General features: G+C 41.3%; 3 protein-coding genes, 1 non-coding gene and 1 pseudogene across 4 annotated transcripts; 3 read left to right on the top strand and 2 right to left on the bottom strand.

The window, feature by feature from the left end:
• On the top strand, positions 1 to 954 carry LOC122113753 (olfactory receptor 52M1-like). The gene has a single exon (XM_042686838.1). The coding sequence runs from the start codon at positions 1 to 3 to the stop codon at positions 952 to 954; it is 954 nt and encodes a 317-aa protein (XP_042542772.1).
• A 4902-nt stretch (positions 955 to 5856) lies between these two features.
• LOC122116665 (olfactory receptor 52K1-like) lies at positions 5857 to 6800 on the bottom strand. Its single transcript, XM_042690391.1, is given in 2 exon segments — positions 5857 to 6128; positions 6131 to 6800. Coding segments are annotated over 2 exon segments (942 nt in total).
• A 4967-nt stretch (positions 6801 to 11767) lies between these two features.
• LOC122116998 lies at positions 11768 to 11873 on the top strand. Its single transcript, XR_006149052.1, has one exon. It is a non-coding gene; the product is annotated as a U6 spliceosomal RNA (small nuclear RNA).
• A 73-nt stretch (positions 11874 to 11946) lies between these two features.
• LOC122116512 (olfactory receptor 52K1-like) lies at positions 11947 to 12900 on the bottom strand. Its single transcript, XM_042690197.1, has one exon. The coding sequence runs from the start codon at positions 12898 to 12900 to the stop codon at positions 11947 to 11949; it is 954 nt and encodes a 317-aa protein (XP_042546131.1).
• A 3149-nt stretch (positions 12901 to 16049) lies between these two features.
• On the top strand, positions 16050 to 22964 carry LOC122113745 (annotated as a pseudogene).
• The last annotated feature ends 515 nt before the right edge of the window (positions 22965 to 23479 follow it).

The raw sequence follows: 23479 nt of genomic DNA, 5'->3' as shown, positions 1-23479 counted from the left end.
ATGTTCATTTCTAATAATGCCTGCTCTGTGCCTACCTCTTTCTGGCTCACTGGCATCCCAGGGTTGGAGTCCCGACATATCTGGCTCTCCATCCCTTTTGGTTCCATGTACCTGGCAGCTGTGGTGGGAAATGTCACCATCCTGGCAGTGATCAAGATGGAACACAGCCTGCATCAACCCATGTATTTCTTCCTGTGCATGTTGGCTGTCATTGACTTAGTTCTGTCAACCTCTACCATACCCAAACTGTTGGCCATTTTCTGGTTTGGGGCTCACCACATTGGTCTGGATGCCTGCCTGGTCCAGATGTTCTTCGTCCACTGCTTTGCCACTGTGGAATCAGGCATCTTCCTGGCCATGGCTTTTGACCGCTATGTGGCCATCTGTGACCCGTTACACCATACCTCGGTGCTCACCCACGCGGTGGTGGGTCGTTTAGGCCTGGCTGCTCTGCTCCGGGGGGTGCTCTACATTGGACCTCTGCCCTTACTCATCCGTCTGAGGCTTCGCCTTTACCGGACCCAAGTCATTGCTCATTCTTACTGCGAACATATGGCTGTGGTCACCGTGGCATGTGGGGACACAAGGATCAATAATTTATACGGAATGGGAATTGGCTTCCTAGTATTAATCCTGGATTCACTAGCCATCGCTGCCTCGTACGTGATGATTTTCAGGGCTGTGTTGGGACTGGCCACTCCCGATGCCAGGCTTAAAACCTTAGGTACGTGCGGTTCTCACATCTGCGCCATCCTCGTTTTCTACATCCCTATTGCTGCTTCATCTCTTACCCATCGCTTCGGCCACCGCGTACCTCCCCATATCCATATTCTTTTGGCCAACTTTTATCTTCTCATCCCACCCATCCTCAACCCAGTCGTCTATGCTGTTCGCACCAAGCAGATTCGAGAGAGACTTCTCCACGTTATTAAAGCAGGGACTCAGCCCGGATGACTGCCCCAGGTCTGTGGGGCATGTAAATATTTAGTAATGATAAGAAGCGAGTCCTCTTAGGAAGACCTAGGAAATAACCCGGGTCCTACCTGAATGGCGGAGATCAGACTCGTAAAACAATCTTAAAGTCTATTCTGTTTGATCATGGGCTTTTTACACAGCAGAATGTGGAAAGTAGAAAGGGAAAGTTAGATCATAAGTTCTTGTGCCACCCATCCCTTCTCTTTTCTACTTCTGAAATTAAATACACTGAGCATACACATACAGACCACAATAAATGAGATCTCTCCTTTATTTTTTTATAGAGAGGTCTAGTTTCTCTATGACAAATGTTATTTTTTTTAAAAATCAATTTCTGTAACACAGAATTCTTCTCCACCACCCTCTTAAAGACAGTTTACATGTTTTGTTAAACATTTGCAAGGATTTTTTTTTTACTGCTTTGGCAAATTTTTCCAGTACTCTTGGCTTGCCCCCCAAAAAATGACATTTATTTAAGATAGAGAAAATATGAATATGAGGGAGCATTCCTGTGTTCTATTGATGATACTAGGAGGCTTCATGCTTTCTAGGTAGGCACTCTACCATGTCATGAGCCACATACCAAACCCTTTTGGCTTTAGCTATTTGGGGGATAGGATCTCCTGGTTTTGCTCCGAAGAATTTAGTGTCTTTGGCCTGATTTGATCATTTGACCCTTGGTATTAATGATGAGGCTGGGAATTGTAAGAAAGAGTGAGAATGGTTATAGAGGAAAGGAGAGGAACACCCTAGAAAATATCTAATTCTCCCACTTCTATACAAGCCAGGTTTTTGTGGTGTGGTTGTTTTGTTTTTGTTTGTACCAGTCCTGGGGCTTGCACTCAGGGCCTGGGCACTGCCCCTGAACTTTTGTGCTCAATGCTCTATTACTTTGAACCACAGCCCTACTTCTGGAGTTTTTAGTGGTTAATTGGAGATAAGAGTCTTATAAACTTTCCTGCCTGGGCTGGCTTCAAACTGTGATTCTCAGAGCTCAGCCTTCTAAGTAGCTAGGTATAGGCATGAGCTACCAGCACCCAGCTCACAACCCAGGTTTTGAGATTCACAATAAAAGGTAATGAACATCACAAGAGGAAGCTTATGTCTGATCTGGTGTTTTGATATTACGTTTCTGGCATTATCTGAAGTTCAATTCTTGTCTTCTAGGACTGAGGAAAGAGTCACATTATTGGGTTTTTTTAATTTTTATTTTTATCATCTTCAAGTAGTTTACAGAAGGGTTTCAATTCAACATGTCAATGTATAAGTACAATATATCTTGATCAATGCCATCCCTTTCATAATTCTCCTCATCTCTCCCAACACCATGCATCACGTCAAATTTCCTAGATCCATTTGCACATACATGTCTTGAATATTATGGCTATATTACTACCCTCCTTCTCTCCATTTGTCTGCCCCCCTCCCCTTGGCCTCACTCGAGTCATTTTGAAGAAGTTCCATGTACATTTGACTTTCCCCGACAGCCACCAGATCAGAGATTTCTTCCTTCTTTAAGCAATAGATTCCTGATATTCTTCTAAGCACATAAGGAAGAGAGGTCTACTGCCTCTGGGGCCTTGTTTTTCCATCAAAATTTGACCCTATACTCTGCATTTCTACCTTTATGTATTTTGTTTGCTTCTCTTATATGACTACTAATTGTACCTATTTCATTGACTTTGGAACAGTGCCTGGCATGTGTAATAATAAATGTGGATGTTAGCCTACCTTCAAAACCTTTGAGGATAAATTAAGACATCACAGGCCTTAAAGCCATGGAAGGCTTGCTTATGCAATAAGAAACAGTCCTCATTTAGGATGTAACTATCTTCCTATGCATAGTATAATGGGACCACCCTTATAAATGGTGACTCACTTAATATTCCTGACTGTTTGGTCAGTCAGCATGGCAGATTTTACAAACAAAAAGATATGAATGTACAAGAGGAACTTGGAAGGGGGGATAAAATGAGAGGCTGATAAGTTGAGTATGATAGAAGTACATTATACATAATTTACAAAGAATGAATGATTGCTTTCTTGCTTTCTCTCCCTCTCTCCCCCTCTCTCTCTCTCTGTCTCTGTCTCTCTGTCTCTCTGTCTCTCTCTGTCTCTCTGTCTTTGTCTCTCTCTGTCTCTCTCTGTCTCTCTCTCTGTCTCTCTCTCTCTGTCTCTCTCTCTCTCTTTTTCCCTTGCCAGCCTCACCGAGTTAAACCTATAGCATGACTTTCCAGTTAGACAGGAACTGGCCATAAGAAATGCCACTGAAAAAGATTTAGAACAGGGGTCTAAGATCTGAAGGAGGTAACCTTCTGGAAACCTTACCTGGACAACACAAATCAGTGTTACATCTTTACTGCAGTATTATTAAAGAAAATATTTTTTGGAAATAATATGATTGGTTGATTAATTTTGTTTTCAGCCACTCAGGAAACTGGATTGCTAGTTTTAGATGACAGACACCAACCGTAGTCCACAAGTAAAATTATTTTATTACCAAAATGAGTTGGATGAGAATTTTTTGCAAGGATTTCTCCTTCCCAGAATATATTCTGGTTCAGTCCCATTGGCAAGGAAAGGTGAGTGGGTGGGAGTGAGCTTTTAATAGAGTACATAAACAATTGATACAAATATGTTAAAGTTAAGTTAAAATGACATATCTGTGATAGCATAGATAGGTGAACAGAAAAGAGGTAGGTCAGCAGGCAGATTTTCACTCAAAAAAGTCATTGTTTTCTCTGCCATCTTGGAGCCTCTGGAAGCCTGCTGGGAACAGGACTTCTAAATGACAAAATGTCAGGAAGGCTGTGGGGCAAGTCCATTTCTGAACACACCACTCTCCTTGAAATTGAAGGTGGTTATGCCCTAGGTGATACCGATTTCTACTTAGGCAAGAGATGTTCTTAGGGATACAAAGCAAAAACAACACAGTGACTCCTGGCGGCAAACCAAACAAAACCAGAGTAATCCGAGGAAAGGTAACTCACATTCATGGAAACGGTGCAAGGGTTCCTGCTAAATTTTGAAGCAACCATTGGACACAGATCCTATGTGATGCTGTATGCCTCCAGAATTTAATGAAAACTAAATAAACTTGTGCTCTTGTATTTTAAAAGAAAGTCACTGTTCATTATTATTGTTATCAATTATTATTAACATTATTACTAGCTGTGTTTGATGCTGTGGAGGCTTTGTACAAGGCTGAAACTGCATTTCCCAGGATTGTTTTCCCTCTGTGATTCCCAGTGAGGACTGGCATGAAGACACATTTTTGTAACACCAGGAAGTAGAAAAAAAGAGCAATCACTATTTTCTGAAGGTCAGTGTAGAGTACAGACTCTGCTTTGGTTTATGCTCCTTGTCACCAGTTTTCAGATTTACATTGGCACCTTAGAGCATAATCTCCCACTATATCTCTCCTTCCATTCCTCCAAGTCTTTTACCAGGGATGCTGTGAATCTCTGTGGTAAAGGCACTAGTATAATCCCCTTCAGAATAAGTGGCTTATCAGCTCTGCTTATAGATTCCAATCATCCTCATTGATTGTTCTTTTCTGAGACATTAATCACATCCAGGTTTTCTTCCTGTCTATTTACCATGATTATTTAAGGCCTAATATCTAAAATAAACTCCTAATTTCATTTTACTCATAGGGCTTCTGCCTTCTTGATCAAACTCATTGACATATCGGGCTTTTTTCTGCATTCTCTCCCCTATCCAATCCAAGGCAGAAATTAAATCTATGATAGTCAGAACTCTAAAGACAGTGCATGTTTTTAGAAAAGTCACAAAATCACTTTTAACTCAATTTTAATGTTTCATTATCTTCTTGTCCAATCCTTTTGGCAACAAGAATGGTATCTATCCATAATGCTAGGATGGCTTACTTCTGAAGGATCCTTTTTCTCAAACTGTTGTGTAGAAATGGAGTCATTCATAAGTCTGTTGTAAATAATCCTTTGAAGATCTGAAGTACTATAGAAGATAGCTTCGTTGTTAACCTAACATTCCATCACAGTCTATATGTAACTATAGTCTTACCTTCAGATGTCTCAGCTTGAAGAGGGAAAAGCATTACTATGGTTTCCATAGTCCATAATTAAAATATGGCACCCAATATCCATGCAGTGGCTCATGCCTACAATTATAGATACTCAGAAAGCTGAGCTCAGGAAGATCACAATTTGAATCATATCCCAGGCTAAAAGTTCAACCAATAAAAAGCTATGTACATAATAATAAAAATAAAAAATTATATACATAGTTGGACATAGAAGGTACATCAGATGTATGTATGCCCATGCATATATCTCAAAAAGGAACTTAATAATTTGATGTAACAGAAGGCATAAGGCTCATTATAAGTGGCACTGGCCAAGTACACAGGCAATAGCATTGAAAGACAAAAGGCAGAGAAGCAGAGGCTGAAAGTCATTGATTAGAAGAGATGATAAGGTGTTTGATGGTGTGTCAGTCCTTAGGTCATCAAATTTGTAATTTATTTGTTCACTCATACTCTGGATAGAGTAGGCACCACAATCTTATCAGCTTGAGCCAATCTCAGCAAGTATTTCTTCTTTGGTCCATGTAGCTAGCAATGTCATTTTAGGAATTCTTGCTTAATCAAATGATTCGTGAGTGTGAAAAGATGGGATAGTCACACCTTTGCTATGCGATGGACTCCAGGGGCACACCTCCTCTGAGCTGACTTGGAGACCTCTGAAGAATGGGATCTCCTCCCTCCCCTAACCCTCTGTCTCTCTCTGGAGAATTGTTAGACAAAGAATTTCTGCAATTATCCTAAGGCTTTTCCTTTCCATCCAATCTATCATCTATCATCCACTCAGGACAAAGCTGGTAGAAAAGAAAAGAACCGATCTACACATCCTTTCTCTGAAAGAAGCTGAGAACATGATCACGAATCTGTTTTGTCTTGACACCATAGATAATGGGATTAATCGTGGGTGGGAAAAGAAGATAGAAGACAGCCAAGAGTATGTGGATGTGAGGTGCTGCTGTACGAGCAACAGGGTGCATGACCGAGGAGATGACTACGGGTGTGTAGGTGGACAGAATAGCCCCAAGGTGAGACACACAGGTCCCAAAGGCCTTGTAGCGGGCTTCCTGAGAAGCCAGCTGTAGAACAGCAGAAGGATGAAGATGTAAGACAAGATCACACACAGCAGATCCAACACCACAATGAACATGGCCACAGCAATGCCATAGATATTGTTGAAGCGCGTGTCCCCACAGGCCAGCCTTACCACTGCCATGTGTTCACAGTAGCAGTGGGCAATCGCTGAGCCTCGACAGTAGTGGAAGCGTCTGAGCAGAAAAAGGAGTGGAGTCATGAGTGTCACAGCTCGAGTCATGGCGACCAGGCCAATCTTGATGATGAGGGACTTGGTCAGGATCGTGGTGTAGTGGAGTGGCTTGCAGATGGCCACATAGCGGTCAAAGGCCATGGCCAGCAGCATTGCTGACTCCATGATAGAAAAGGAATGGAGAAGGAACATCTGGATGAGACAGGCATAGAAGTTGATTTCCCGGTCTCTGAACCAAAAAATAGCAAGCATTTTGGGCAGTGTGGTAGAAGAAAGAACTAAATCAATGGCTGCCAACATGGCCAGGAAGAGGTACATGGGCTCATGGAGGGCAGCATCAGCTTGAATGATTAAGAGAAGGCTACAATTGCCCAATAGAGCTAAAGTATAGGCAATACAGAATGGGACGGAAATCCAGATGTGTAGGTGCTCCAAACCAGGAATTCCTACCAACAAGAAGGCCTGTGGATGGCCCAAGGTGATATTAAAGGCTGACATGGCTCCCAGAAAACACTGATCACTTCACTTTCAATATGTGTTTTTCACGGTATGCATGATAGAGTTCAACTTCTGATATGCCACCTTCAAGGATTAGGTCTTGTTCCCGTTCCCATTGTTGGACTTTCAACAAAGTCAACTACAATTTCTCATAGAAATAGGGACGCATAATGCTTGTTTCCAATTCTTGAGGAAATTTGATAATTATTGAGTAAGAAAATATTAAATAGCCACAGAATTCATAAGATAACTGTTATAAAGAAATGGAGAACTGGCCATGTTTTCTCTCTTCTTGATATTGGGGGATATCTTGGGGGAGAAAAAAGAAAACAAAATGTTTATATTAATTCATTTCTTTAGCACATGCAGTTATATCTTCCAGTCAAGATAAAGTCCTAAATACCAAAGCCGTTTTCTCTCTTTAAATCTCAGACTTGTGTTCACATACAAGTCAAAAAAGTATATTTTTAAGAACAGAGTATGTTTTCTCTGAGACTCTTCTGATATGGTCCTACATATGTCACATGCAACTATTTATATTTTTTGTGTGTACCAGTCAGAGGCCTTGAACTCAGGGCCTGGATGCTGTCCCTCAGCTTCTTTGCTTAACTTGTGCTCTACTACTTGAGCCACAGCTTCACTTCCAGCTTTTTGGTGGTTAATTGGAGATAAGAGTCTCACGGACTTTCCTGCCTGTGCTAGATTTGAACCATGATCCTCAGATCTCAGCCTCCTATGTAGCTAGGAATAGAGGTATGAAGCACTAGAACCCAGCTTAAACTTATATTTCCTAAAAACAAAATATTCTTTAGACATGCAAAACACTTCAATTGCTCAGCAGCCACATAACTAGTAACCATATTACCATCATTGCAGAACATTCCATTCAAAAGATTAGCTCTAACCCAGAAACACAACAAATCAAAGAAAGGTTGGACAAATGGGATTGCATAAAATAGCAGAGCTTCTGCATGGCAAAGGACATAGCTAGCAAGATCAATAGAAAGCCCGCAGATTGGGAGAAGATCTTCACTAGCCATACAATAGACAAGGGTCTCATATCTAAAATATACTTAGAACTCAAAAAATTAAATCCCCCAACAACAAATCCTCAAATAAACAACTGCCCAATAAATAAGTGGGCTAAAGACTTAAAGAGAAACTTCTCCAAAGAGGAAATAAGAATGGCCAATAGACACATGAAGAAATGCTCAACCTCCCTAGTCATAAAAGAAATGCAAATCAAAACAATATTGAGATACCACCTCACTGCAGTTAGAATGGCTATAATCAAGAACTCTAATAACAACAGATGCTGGAGGTGATGTGGACAGAAGGGAACCTTACTGCATTGTTGTTGGGAGTGTAAACTTGTTCAACCACTTTGGAAAGTAGTATGGAGGTTTCTCAAAAGACTCCACATAGAGCTCCCCTATGACCCAGCAATCCCACTTTTGGGCATTTACCCAAATGATCACAAACAAGACCATACTAAAGCTACCAGCACAACTATGTTTATTGCAGCATTCTTTACAATAGTTAAGATATGGAACCAACCCAGATGCTCATCAGTAGATGAATAGATCAAGAAAATGTGATACATATTTATATACACAATGGAATTCTATGCCTCCATCAGAAAGAATGACACCAGCCCATTTGTTAGGAAATGGAAAGACTTGGAAAAAATTATATTAAGTGAAGTAAGCCAGACTCAAAGAAATATAGGTCCCATTTTTCCCTTATTTGCAATAACTAGTATACATCTAGACAAGCAAAAATGGTCAAAAGCTTTGTCCTCCCTTTTGTAAAGCAAAAACAGAAGCAATGAGAGGGTAGGGGAAAGATCAGGACAGTAGGAAATAATGGAATGCCCCACGCCCATCCTTCTCACCACAGCCCTGCCAGCTCCTAACTCTGTCCACAACCTCAGTCTGAAATATAGTTCTGGGCCGTTTCTCTTCTATGTGTGCACACCCAGTGCAGACTTTCTTCTGCTGTAAAAAGTTTGGGAAGGAGGTACCTAGGAAGGGAGCGCCTGGCTTGATCCTCACAAACCTCTGCCCTTGAGGTACTGAAGCAGAAACTACTACCCCTGCATAGAGTCTTCAGGGATTCCTGGAAGGTTTAGGCTCTCCTCTAGGATTGACGTGGAGAATCCCTGACTCAGAGCTAGTATCCCAAGGGTCTCCTGCAGGCTATACCTACTCCCCATTTAGTGGCACTAAATCATTCTTCCCGAAGGTCATGCCTTATGCCCAGAGGCTATAAGGACTTTACCTGGAGCTCACTTGTCTTTGTTCTACTTCTTGATTATACTGATTATCTTCCTTGTTTCACTAGCTCAAATACATTACCACCAACTCCTGTCTGAGTATGACTTGGGAGGTTGGGGGTTCAGCCAAAGAGGCAAAGGCCATCCGTTAGATATTTTACTGTGCATTTGTCATGCTTATTGGTCTTAGCCATGCATTAATATCCAAGTTGTGGCCTTAGTATGGCACCTCTCAAATCCTCTATCTATTTTCTTATCTCCAACCTAGTAATAATATTCACAACTTTCCTGTGAAAGTTAAATATCCATAGAGGATACTATGAATGCAATTACTTGTTAATAATTATCAACCATTTATGAATACTAAAGGATGATCACTCTATCTACAACTGAACTTAACACTTATTTCATATAGCAAAACCTTGCTCTGTTGCCAGCATTCCCCCCTGGACTCTGCCTGTCCTTATAAGTGCAATATTTTTGCAGAGCAATCTCAGCCTCACACACTCCTGGACTTGACTTCTGAGGTACCCTAGACTTAACTTCATCTTCCAGGAATAAGACTCAGCCCTCCCACATAATCTGATATCCTGGGATGCTGGGATAAAGTAGAGTTCCTATAGCATTCCTTTAAAATGGTAGCCTAAACTAACTATGCAGAGCCATGCCAACAGGATACAGCTTGTAAGGAAATCACTCCACCAAAACCTAAGTGGCAAAAATCAATGAGACATAAGAGAATAAAAGACATAGATAACTCACTCCCACAGAGGGTTATATCCCTCACCATGGCCTTGAGCACTCCTATATACAAACTGCTAGATATCACAGCCCCCACAGCGTTGGGAAGTCATACATTTGGACCTTTAGCCATCACATCATAGCCCATTGACCCAGAAGACCCGCATAAGGAACAGTGGATTTATTGGACCCCCAAGGTGTAAGTCAGAGTTGGCACCTAGTCAGAGGAGCTAAACAATGCATGGAGAGCTTGTGCTGGCTGCATGGGGGTGGAGATTGAAATGGCTCACAGGCTATCCAATGAACGAGGTGCCTTGTAGATTTCTCCTAGAGACACCTTGTAAACCCCAGAGAGTACCTTCGCTTGGGACTACTCCTGTCCTGCAGGAGTTCTGCTATTTTTCTCCAATAAATCTTTACCATTTTACTTCTCCCTCTGTGTCCACATATACATATGAGTGTGTGCAAATAAAGATGAAGCTATTTAATTTCTGACTAAAATACTTAAAGAAACAAAGAGGTCACAAGATAAAAGTAAAACACTACACTTGAGTAAAACACTACACTTGAGGAAAACAGGATTTCAGGGCTTGTCCGATCCACTTGGATTGTCAGCATTAATAGTAAGGAAATTTAGCTACATTTGTAGCTCCTCAGGAGTTTGAAATTTAAAGGATCATAGTTCATAGCCAACCCAGGCAGAAAAGCCCATGAGATTGCACCTCCAAAATAATGAGGAAAACGAAAGTGTGGAAAAGTTGCTCAAGCACCAGCTGATCAAGAAAGCAGAGGAGCACAGGGCCCTGAGTTCAAAACTAAGTATCAATGAATAAATAATAGGAAATGAATCTTACTATTAATCTTGCCTATAAGTTTGTATAAAACAAGGGAAGAGTGGGAAAAATACAGTCCACTATTTCCACCCTTTCTCTGTTCATCTTACACATTTTTCTCCTATGGATTAGCTTCTGAGATGGGTTTTTCAGGGAACAACATAAGCATATATCTTACCTTGACATCCTGTGTGTCCCCATCGCATAGCCCAGACTTCCCTTGATTAGCTAATAAACAAGAAATTCAATTTTATGTGCTGGTCCTGGGGCTTGAATTCAGGGCCTGTGTACTGTCCCTGAGCTTTGTTTGCTCAAGGTTAGTACTCTACCTCTTAAGACACAGCTCTACTTCTGGCTGTTTTGGTGGCTAATTGAAGGGAAGAGTCTCACAGACTTTCCTGCCTGGGTTGGCTTCAAACCGTGAACTTCAGATCTCAGTGTCCTGAGTAGCTAGGATTACAAGTATAAGCCACCAGCAGCCAGCTGAAATTCACATTTTTATTGAAAACATACACAAATACGTGAAGGTTTTGCAACACATAAAGAAAATATGAGGATGTCTGCCTAGGTTGGCTTCAAACCAGCATCCTGAGTAGCTAGGAATATAGGCATGAGCTAACAGCAGCTGAAGTTCACATTTTTATTGAAAACATATGTAACACAAATATGCAAAAGCGGTTTCACAATACATAAAGAAAATCAGAGGATATATTTTATTCAATGTGTCCAATGAAAAAAATGGCTGGGAGAATAGAGAGGTAAAAAGAAGTCAAGAATACACAAACTGGCTTGGTTAAAGAAATAACCATCTAATACACAAAGCTATCTCACTTGGAATCTACACATTAGAATATTATTTCCAACACTGGGAGAACTCAGTCAGAAGCTAGACTATACCTGCAATGATGAAGGATTCCTACCTTGATGTACCATTGTTGTTCACCTCCTATGATCAATAAATCACCAAATACCCAATAACTAGGGATAAAAAGTCAGATTCATAGACTTCTCATATGCAAATGAACTGGAGGGCCCCTTTGCATCTCTCTGAAGTCATCAGGAGACAAGTGGGTCATGATGTCAGGTTACTGAAGGAAAGAAGAAAACACTGAAGGGCGATGCTCGCTTCGGCAGCACATATACTAAAATTAGAACAATACACAGTGATTAGCATGGCCCCTGTACAAGAATGACGGGCAAATTTGTAAAGTATTCCATATTAAAAAAAAAAAAAAGACTGAGTGGTCAGCCAAGTCAGCAGTGCAAGTGCAGAGACACACTACTGCTCTGCTTCTCCTCACTCATCTTTTGCATTCTTTCTCAGAAATAGTCCTAAGACTCGCTCACGAATCTGCTTAGTTTTGGCACCATAAATGATGGGATTGACCATGGGAGGGAACAGCAGGTAGAAATTAGCAAGCAATATGTGCACGTGCGGGGCAGCCGTGCGAGCAACACGGTGCATGACCGAGGAGATGACTACGGGTGTGTAGAAGGATAAAATGGCCCCAATGTGAGACACACAGGTCCCAAAGGCCTTGTAGCGGGCTTCCTGAGAAGCCAGCTGTAGAACAGCACGAAGGATGAAGATGTAAGACAAGATCACAAACAGCAGATCCAACACCACAATGAACATGGCCACAGCAATGCCATAGATATTGTTGAAGCGCGTGTCCCCACAGGCCAGCCTTACCACTGCCATGTGTTCACAGTAGCAGTGGGCAATCGCTGAGCCTCGACAGTAGTGGAAGCGTCTGAGCAGAAAAGGGAGTGGAGTCATGAGTGTCACAGCTCGAGTCATGGCGGCCAGGCCGATCTTGATGACAAGGGACTTGGTCAGGATCGTGGTGTAGTGGAGTGGCTTGCAGATGGCCACATAGCGGTCAAAGGCCATGGCCAGCAGCATTGCTGACTCCATGATAGAAAAGGAATGGAGAAGGAACATCTGGATGAGACAGGCATAGAAGTTGATTTCCCGGTCTCTGAACCAAAAAATAGCAAGCATTTTGGGCAGTGTGGTAGAAGAGAGAACTAAATCAATGGCTGCCAACATGGCCAGGAAGAGGTAAATGGGCTCATGGAGGGCAGCATCAGCCTGAATGATGAAAAGGAGAGTGCAGTTACCAATCAGGGCCACTGAATAGGCTGAGCAGAAAGGGATAGAGATCCAAATGTGTAGGTGTTCCAGGCCTGGGATCCCCATCAAAAAGAAGGACACTGGATGTATTAAGGTGGTATTATAGGCCCACATGGTCACCAAGAATTCTTTCCTCTTTATCTGCTTCCACAGAGGTCTTCTAAGAGAATCCAATATTAGCATTCAAGTTGAAATGCTGATCATATGTGTAGAATTTGTCCTTCTTCCTATTTGTGTACACCTTAAAAGAAATAGGAAAATAATCAAATTCACCATGAAATGTTATGCGGGGTCCTTACTACCAGGATGCTTTATAGAATTACTTATTGGTTAAGACATTAACTATCAATAGAGCTAGCATCAAAAGCATCCTTAGTATCACAAGTTCAAGACCAGTCTAGGTTTCAGAGCAAGACCTTGTCTCAAACAAGCAAACAAAAAGCCTTATTGAGATATCAAGGGGTGAAAGAACTTTCTGTGGTACATGTGGACAAAGACATCTTTATAAAAGATGTAGCATTCCTTCTTAAACTTTATATAAAAACACTCTGGATCTTTGTTTTCCTAGTGATTCAAACTACACTTATTACAAACTCATTTCATTCTCAAACATTAAGCCTAGTGATCTGAAAAATAATTAAGTCTAGCATCTCCTAGTATTTCTCTGAGTTGTATAGATATTTTTATACTGAGGGTCCCATTGGTTTAATTGACATGGAAACACTCTCCAACTAAAGCCCTACTTCCATCTAAATCGAGGACATGGGAAATCCTTTTGTTCTCCCTTACCTGGCTATAGTTCAACTTCCATCTTTATTTTCTTCTCCCTTTACCCACTTTCCTTCCTAGCTTTCATGATGCTCAAAGACATAGACCATTCCATCAAGGCTAACTTCTGATTTTGACAGTATTCCTTGTCCAACTGGGATCTTCATATTTCTATTTCCCTTTGCAACCCTTCTATCAGTTTCCTGTGAAATGCATAAACACTGATTTTCAATTTTTTTGTTTTCATTTATTTTTATTTTTGTATATATTTTTATTGTAAAAATACTGTACAGAGGGGTTACAGTTGCATAAGGTAATGAGTACATTTCCTATCGAGCATTGTTAACTCCTCCTTTGTTTTTCCCCTACCATCCCTTCTCTCCCCACCTCCCTAACTCCTCTCTCCCCACCCCCGAAGTTGTAAACTTCATTTTCAACATAGTGTCTTGTACATCTCATTGTTATAATGGGCCAACCTATATTCTTATTTCAGCATTTTGTTATTTCCCTATGACCATATAAGATGATGCTAAGTGAAATGAACCCCAAAATAGAGACACAAGTAGTTTTATCTTTCTTGTTGTTGTTTTTAATGTATTTGTAATGTACCATGTGATTTTCTTTTGTATGTTCTTCCCCCCATGGTATAATCCCTGTTTTCACTGTATTTGATTCCAAAAATTTTTCAACTGTACCCCATTTCATTTTGTCAAGCTCATGCCTTAATTTTTTTGAAAATTTTGAGATAATCTTGTAAAACACATGGTATACATGTGAAACAGAAAATGCTCCATAAATGTGGGTGATTTTTTTTTAATTTAAAAAAAACTAAAAGTTTACACTGACGGTCATGTGGTTGGAAAATGTCAAAGTTTAAGCTTGAATTTTGAGAACCCTGATTTCCTGCCGTCAAATCTCACATCCTAAATTATTATACTTTTCTGCTTCCCCCAACTTGCAGATCAAATCCACAGTAGACATATAGAAATGCAACACAAACTCATTACAAAGGCACAGGTTTAGAATCTGAATAAATATGTTTGCCCAGCAGTGTACCAACAGAAAACAACATTTATCACAGATTTTCCTAAGATTTCCACTTTCTCACCTAACCTTTCTCTAATGACTGCGTTTCAGTGTGAGGAAAGATAAAATTATAGATGACCGTAGCCCTTGTAAACAAGATAAAACATTACTTGTCATTATAATCTTCTTCCATACATTTCTGTCCTCTTTTATAAAATGTTTATCATGATTAACTTAAGTGTGATGCTGCCTTCCTTGACCTTATATCTTCCCGCATGGAATTCCCCTAAACCTTGTTCCCCTTCATAGCAAAACTTCTTTACCATGTTGACCGCTAGGTTATAATTAGGTAGAAAAGATTCTACAGGATGGCATAGATAATGACACTGTATATTTCATAAAGCTAAAAGAAAGAATTGAAGTATATTATAAATATAAATTATAAATATTTGATGAGACAGGTATGTTTAATCTAATCTGAACATGACACAATGTATACATGCATTGAAGCACCACATGGTACCCCCATAAATATGTGCAACTTTTATGTATCAATTTAAAAAATAAATTTTAAAATTAATTTATTCTGCACTTCATTACTTCATTACTTTCCATGCCTTCCAATCTTCCACCTCCACCACTCCCCTTATTCTGATTTCTTGTCATTGCTTCTTTCTCCTTCCCTCTCTTCTTTTCTCTTCTTCCTCCTTTTCTTTCCCTCCTTCTCTTTCCTTCCCTTCTTTGATTCACATTTCTCTCCTTCATCTCTTAGAAAATTTGTCATCTATGTTAAGAGAATTCTTTGCTCTGAATTTTACTGTCTTTGGATATCTCTGGATGTTATATGACATCTTATTTTTTAAAAGACCCCAAAAAAAACTCTTACTGTCTCCCTACCAACGACTTCCTCTCCTTTCTGACTCAGTTCCATGAATTTTGCTATCGGCCCATCAATCCCTTCCTTCTTCCTTGTTATCTAATTCGTTAGTAAATATGGCCATTTATAAAATATATTTCTGTCTCTACTTTTCCTGAAGCACACTTGATTATTGTGTTTGCTTTGGAGAGGTGGGCACTCTTAAATTATCATCATCTTGTCATGTGAAGAACAAAAACTTCCTTACTGGTGGTATGACTCTCATGCCCTCTATCTAGCTGAGACCAGCATAAGTACCCCTGCCTGACCTGTTTACCTTCATCAGTCAGCTTTGTATTCCTTGTTTTCTTCTACCACCACAGCTCATTGTACTCTCACTCCGTTGGTAAGGGACTCAATTCTCTTCCCACAGGTTGCAGGAAGAACTGGTGTTGTCCTTTCCTAGGGAGAGAAGAAGGAAATGATGGGGTTGGCAGGAGAGGTCTGGCTATATCTTTAGTCAGCTACTCTTTTCCCAAAAGGAAAGGAAACAGCGGGCCTCTAAGGAACATCCTGACAGGGCCTCACAAGGGGCCTGATCTCTTCACTGGGGATGACTCAGGGGGCCTTGTGTGACCCACTGTCTAATCTTCAGGATGGCACCAGTGATCTCAACCACACAGTAATAGCTGTAGGTAGGACTGTGGTCTCAAGATGGCCTACACAAAAAGCCTATGAGCCTACCTGAAATATTAAAGCAAGAAAGGGCTAGAAGAGTAGCTCAAGTGGTAAAGTGCCTGTGTACAAACCTCAAGGCCCTGAATTCAAATATAGTACTGTCAAAAAAGAGAAAATAGTAGATCTTTTAACGTATAAATTGCAATATAAATACATTATATTTTCCACAATGTTTTCATGATGGCTCCAAGTCCTCTCCAGTGTTTTACTATTTTATAATTACCATTCTAACTCCAAAGTGCATTTCAACATCCATTTCGGTTATTGGCTGACAGGGACATATTTCCTAATAGTATAGATGCTCCACAAGAAAAAGGACTTTGTCTTCTTTGTTTACAACCACATTCCCAGTAATTAGAGACATTCACCCTGATAGGTGCTCAGTAAATGCTATTGGTAATATAGCATTTATTTAGAATAAATTTTACACAGTTATTTAGAATAAATGCTATTGGTAAAATTAAATCTGCCCAGTGGTATTCCAAGCTAACACTAAATATTACTCTGAGAACTGAAGACAGCTTTTTTTTTTTTTTTTCTGATCCTGGGTCTTGAATTCAGGGCCTGGGAGCTGAGTACTCAAGGCTAGCACTCTACTGCTTGAGCCACAATGCCAGTTCCAAGTTTTTCTGAGTAGTTTATCGGAGATAAGAGTCTCACGGGCTTTCCTGCCCCAGCAGGCTTCAAACAATAATGCTCAGATATCACCCTACTGAGTCGCTAGGATTATAGGCATGAGCCAGCTGCGTCTGGCTAAACCTTTCCCATTTTTAAGGAGAACAAGCAGCTGAAAACTATTACTTAACTTACCTAAGATCACACCAACAAGATTTACAGTAGACTACAGTGGACCAGGCCCTCCAGACAGCATTTAATAAGTTGTCCTGGGGGAAATGGAGAAAAGCCATTTACTATAGCTTATGCTATTTGAAGACTCACGGAAGTGTTGGCTTTGGCCTTGACTGCTGTTGTTTCCACCATCTTTCACCCATGATGATGATTTCTGCATGTGAGCTGCTCCTTCCTGCCCACCTCATATTTCTAAACCATCAGTACTTAACCATCTGGAGTGAGACCCTCCTTTGCTGAATAAACCTCTGCTTCCTCTTTTTATGTCTACAAATATTTAACTGAATTGCAATTAATGTTTAACTGTCCTGTTCTAAACAGGACTGTGGTTTCCTTGGGAATAGGGCAAGATCCTTCCATTCTATGCCATAAAGTCTATCATAGCCCTTTCTATAGAATATATGTTCAATAATGATTGCTGAAATACATTTTAAAAAATAAGATTTTTATTGGTTGCTTGACATAGAACAGGCAAAAATGGTGTCTTGTATATGTCATCTCAATGAATCTTCACACAGGCCCAGTTTTAAATAAAAACATATTTAGGAAAGTGAAGAAGCTTATCAAAAGAAACACTGAAAAAAATCAAATATGTTGGATGAAGGCAAAGGGAGACCAAGAGGAAAAAATAACAAAATTAATAAAATACTCTAAAATGTGCTTCTATGCCAAAAATCCATGCTGATTATTTGTGTTCAGAGAACTCTCCAACGACTTGCTTCCTACCTGTTATGGTCTCAATGTGTCCTCCAAAACTCCTGTTGGAAATTTAATCGCCATTATAGCATTACCGATAGTAGGGCCTTTGGGAGATGAGCAATGGGTTCGTGCTACTGTTACAGGGCAGGTTCCTGATTTTAAAATACAGGGATGAATTCTGCCTACTTCTTTTCCTTCTGCCTCACCCATGCTCGCTAGCCTTCCGGCCATGTAATAACACAGCAAGGCGGCCCTCACTGGATGGGGCTCTTGGATCTTAGACTTCCCAACCTTTAGAATTACCATTCCAACAGACTTCCGCTTTTTGTGGTTTGTCCAATCTGTAGTTAGGCATCAGAAGGCCAATGAAGATCCTGAACTCTCTCATAGTATAACATCTTTTATCACCTATACTCACCTCTCTCCCTCTACACAGCAAGGTCTAAATTTCCCAGCTTCAATTTCCTGCCTCTTTCCAGGATCCCAGAGGCCCTTAGAAATTGTTCAGGGAATTTCTATTCTCAGCTAGGGCTCTAATGACAAGGTAAATACTTCAGCTCTTTTGCTCCCAAAACTCTTAAGCTCTGCAGGACTTAGGATTTCACTAACTTCCTGATCAGACCAGGTAAGTCTTTTGTGTGCTCAATCCAGCAATAAGCATGACTGCCACTGAGATAATTTCTCACTGACATAGTCTCCACTTCAAATGAAAGGGTTTTTAAATGAGCCACACTTTTTTGATTCATACTGTGTGACTTCTTCAGATAACTCTCATAATAATCCAGATCACAGATAAGCATACAGGTTGACAGGGTTTAAGTGCCTTGAGAGACCACATAACTGGTGGGTTATAGAGCAAGAATTTGAATTGGGCTATGTCCATGGTCTTCTGTTAATGGGTGATGAATTGTTGACAAATAGCTTTCAGGTTTTCAACATCCTGGGGGATGAAAACCTTGCTCCTTTCCTTGCAACACAACTTTGTTCCAGGTACTTGAGCTCCTGATCTTATGCAGGTAAGAACATTTTATATAAATTGCTAAAATAATTCAAACAAACAAGAGGTATAAGAAGAATGAAGTAGCTACTATTTGGAGAAAGTTATTGAGAAGGGGCTGGGGGTCTGATTGCCTGATCTCAGGATGCAGATAGAAGATAAAAATAATACTAAAAGATAGTAGAAAGCTCATGGCTAGAGAGAAGAACACTGATGGAGTCTGTAGCACCTCACCATAGAGAAGGGGTTCTGCAGTCCTAGCCCTGAGTCCTCATTCTAGAGCTCCCTAAATCAGATGGAAATGGAAGTAACCCATCTCCTGGCTTTCCTCATTTCCAATCTTCCTATCCTGCATGTTTTCCATGAAACTTAATTCAGATATTAATGATAGCCAGGGGGCAAGATGTCTAAGGCTGACAACTCTACTCTTAGCTCCTATTGCCAGGTAAGAACACTGTGCTCCCTACACACTCTTCAAATGTCACCTGCTCATCTGTGAGAACAGGACTGTAGTAGGACGACCTTGTGGTCATTGTGCTACATAGTTTCTAGGTCCAGAAAAGAGTACAAGTTCTTTGAATCGCAGCTCAGGGGCTAAATGAACTAAATATAGTTATTAATATGCAAAGTTGAGAGACAAAATGAAGAAAGGAAAAGAAAACAGGGCTGCCCCAAGCATAACTAGATTGCTCTGTTCTCAGTCCTCTCCACACCAGAGAACAGATTCTGAAGTATGGACACTCTAAAAGAAGTGTCATGGGGCTGGGAAGGTGGCTCAGTGGTAGAGCGCTTGCCTTGCATGCCTGAGGCCCTGGGTTCCATTCCTCAGCACCACAAAAGCAAAAAGAAAAAAGCCGGAAGTGGCGCTGTGGCTCAAGTGGTAGAGCGCTAGCCTTGAGCTGAAGAGCTGAGGGACAGTGCCCAGGCCCAGAGTTCAGGCCCCACGACTGGACCCCCCCCCAAAAAAAAGAAAAGAAGTGTCATGTAAACATGTGAACCTGTATCTTCTGAGTTATAGAGCCAGGCTTATCTACAAATTTTATACAGCAACCCACATGGACACACAAAACCCCCATGTTTAGTTAAACACACAGTGCACTCATCAAATAGAATAGTTTTACATAGACCATTTCACAAGGTCTTCCATACTCCAGTTTTTCTCTTTCACTGATCCTTCCATCACCAGGAAGCTGGAAATCCCTTCTGTGGATGCTTAGGCCCAAGATCAGTAGTGGAAAATCAGGGAAGAAAATGTTACAGAAGGTTAACAGGAAACACATTGAGAAAGAGATGGTGAGACAGAAAGGTATGTGGTGATTTGTTCAACATGGGAGTAACAGATGTAGCTGACACTGGAGAGAAAAGAGACAACCTGAAACAACTTTTCCACTTCCAGCTCATGTTAGAAAACCTTTCCTGTCCCTCTGGCCTTTTTTCTCAAGACAATTTCTGAGATCTCCAGGTTCAGGTGGCTGATGTTAGGAATTGCAAGGAATACTATAACTTTAAGTCATAGATTCAAAGTGGTATCTCCAATGGGTTATTTAGTTCTAGTATTTCAGTTAGCAACCAGAACACCATCAGATCCTTTGTGACAGATACATCTCTTTTCCTTTCTTTCCTATGTCTATTCTGGTTCTCATTCTCATCTTTTCTGATTTTCAGTTCCATATTCTTTCCTCCTCTCCCTTTACTGTCCTCTTCCTGCCTTTTCTTTTGTTTAGTCTCTAAACTCTCTCAATATCTCAATTACTGGCTAGCAAGTGCATGAGAGACTAATAAGAAAACACATGTAGGTGAGATATCAGGAAAGCGTTTTATAATAGAAGATACAGGTATGGGTGTATAAATGCTTAGTATTATCTTTTGATCAAATGTGGTGTCCAGAATGCTTGCCTTGAATGCATGAGGCCCTGGGTTCAATTTTTCAATACCACATAAACAGAAGAAAGTCGGAAGTGGCACTGTGGCTCAAGTGGTAGAGCACTAGTCTTGAGCAAAGAGAGGCTCAGGGACAGTGCCCAGGCCCTGAGTTCAAGCCCCAGGACTGGCAAAAAAAAAAAAAATGTGGTGTCCATGTTTGCTTATGGAGAATGCAAATGTGTTCTTAATGACTAAAGTTTATCTCTAATTCTTGGATTATTATTAGAAAATACGTTTTATACAAATGATCTCTCAGTGACCCTATAGATCATCTATAGTGGCTATAGATCATCTATAGTGAGTAAATCTGCCTGACACCTACCACTACCAATTTTTCATTATCTCACCTGTCTCTGCCAACAATCCATACAGAACACCCAAAACAAGCACATAATCCTAGCACTAAACAAGGGCCAGACAGCCTTGTGTGTGTGTAGCAAGCTACAAAAGACTGAGCCTGTCACCTGTGCTTCGATGTTCCTGGTCCAAATGTAGGATTTGAGCCTTGTCTGTGAGTTATGGAATCAATGACTTAAAAAAATCCATCCATGGGGCTGGGAAGGTAGCTCAGTGGTAGAGTGCTTGCCTTGCATACACAAGGACCTGGGTTCAATTTCTCAGCACCACATAAGCAGAAAAAGCCGGAAGTGGTGCTGTGGCTCAAGTGGTAGAGCGCTTACCTTGAGCTGAAGAGCTGAGGGACAATGCCCAGGCCGAGTTCAAGCCCCATGACCAAAAAAATAAAATCCATCCAAGATTTCTTTACCTCTCCTTTTATTTTCTTCAGTCCTGATTTTTTTCATCATGAAAAGTAAGTCACTTGGGGGTCTTCCACCCACACTGTCTGACGTTTGAGTATTTACTTTCATAGTGTCACAGAGGCTATGACTCCAAATAAAATGATACTAGGCAGAAAGTAGAACATTGTAAAAATGTCTATAGGATTTACCTTCATCATGGAGATGGTTCTGCAGCCATGCCACTCAGCCCAAAGTCTAGACATGTTTTGAATCAGACAGAAGGGAGAAGAGCTCCTTTGAACTTCAGTTAGAGTAATCCACCTTCTCCTTTGCATCATTTCTCAGTGCCCTACATTCGTCTCATCCTGAATGCTTTTCATGAAGTCTAACTCAAATATGTCCTGCTGTCATTCCGCTGTATTGTAAGGATGACTCCCAGCTACTTCACCTTCTAGGGCTTCCTGGGAGCGTAGAGCAAGGGAGTAAGATTTTCTGTACCCATTCTACTTTGACCTGGCCTTGCATCACTCAAACTACAGCCATGAGAATCCAACCTCCTTCCTGCTCATAGAAATTCCTGGCCTGGAGGCAGCCCATTTTTGGATCGGATTTCCTTTCTGTTCCATGTATGCCCTGGCAGTGCTCGGCAACATGGCAGTTCTGCTGGTGGTGCGTTCAGAGCCTACCCTGCACCAACCCATGTACCTATTCCTGTGTATGCTGTCCACCATTGACCTGGTGCTTTGCACCTCCACTGTGCCCAAACTCCTTGCACTGTTTTGGGCAAATGCTGCTGAGATTGCCTGTGCTGCCCCGATGTTCTTTATCCACGGCTTCTCCGCAGTAGAATCTGGTGTCCTGAAATGGCCTTTGGCCGTTACTTGGCCATCTGCCGGCCACTACACTACGGGTCACTGCTGTCCCCAGAGTCGGTGGGCAAGCTGGGGGCTGCGGCTCTACTTCATGGGTGGGGTCTCATGACCCCACTCATCTGCTTGCTAGCAAGGTTGAGCTACTGTAGCAGAGTGGTGGCCCACTCCTACTGTGAGCCCATGGCTGCGGTAAAGCTGGCTTGTGGGGGCACACGGCCAAACGACATCTACAGCTGCCACACTGGTGGTGGGCACTGATTCCGTCTTCATTGCTGTCTCCTATGCACTCATCCTCCGGGCTGTGTTACCTGTCCTCAAAGGAAGCAAGGGCTAAGACCTTTGGCACGTGTGGCTCCCACCTGGGCGTCATCCTCCTCTTCTACACGCGGCGCTTCGGCCAGCAGGTGCCCAGGCGCATCGACATCCTCCTAGCCGACCTCTACCTCGTGGTGCCACCCATGCTCAACCCCATCATCTACGGGATGAAAGCCAAGCAGATCCGAGATGGGGCCCTGCGACTACTGAAGAAGGGGGTCCTTCTCCATCCTAAAGGCTTCAACACCTCTCTGGGACCCTTCCTCTTCTCCCCTCCAGCGCTTGGGCAAGTATTTACAAGACCCATGGTACCTAGCCTGATGGAGAGACAGAAGCCTACACTCAATGATATCCTCACTTTGTCTATCATAAATGTAATGGTTGAAGAACCATGAGGTGTTTCCCATTTGTGATGTAGGTATGGTTACAAAACTCAGGAATCTCAGAAAGATTAACATGGTGAAAATGGCAATACTTCCCAAGGCTATCTACAAATTCAATGCGATACCTATCAATATTCCAACCTCATTCTTCAAGGAAATAGAAGAGGCAATCCAAAAATTCATATGGAACAATAAAAGACCCCGAATAGCAAAAACGCTCCTCAACGGAAAGAACACTGCTGGAGGAATATCAATACCAAATTTCAAACTCTACTCTAAAGCCATAGTAATCAAAACAGCTTGGTACTGGCACAAAACAGACCTCAGGACCAATGGAATAGAATTGAAAACCCAGAAATGAACCTACAGACCTATAGCTATCTAATCTTCAATAAGGGAGCTAAAAAAAATAGAATGGAAGAAAGACAGCCTCTTCAGTAAATGGTGCTGGCAAAATTGGTTAACTACATGTAGAAAACTAAAGCTAGATCCTTATATATCACCCTGCACCAGAATCAACTCCAAAT

The sequence above is a fragment of the Dipodomys spectabilis genome, unplaced genomic scaffold, assembly GCF_019054845.1.
Source record: "Dipodomys spectabilis isolate Male_0828 unplaced genomic scaffold, ASM1905484v1 ptg000003l, whole genome shotgun sequence".
Lineage (NCBI taxonomy): Eukaryota > Metazoa > Chordata > Mammalia > Rodentia > Heteromyidae > Dipodomys > Dipodomys spectabilis.
Note: the sequence above shows the minus strand (reverse complement) of the source record. Positions and strands in the feature narration are given on the sequence as shown.

Coding starts and splice junctions, on each gene's coding strand:
- LOC122113753 (XM_042686838.1), top strand. CDS start 1: ATGTTCATTTCTAATAATGCCTGCTCTGTGCCTACCTCTTTCTGGCTC.
- LOC122116512 (XM_042690197.1), bottom strand. CDS start 12,900: ATGTGGGCCTATAATACCACCTTAATACATCCAGTGTCCTTCTTTTTG.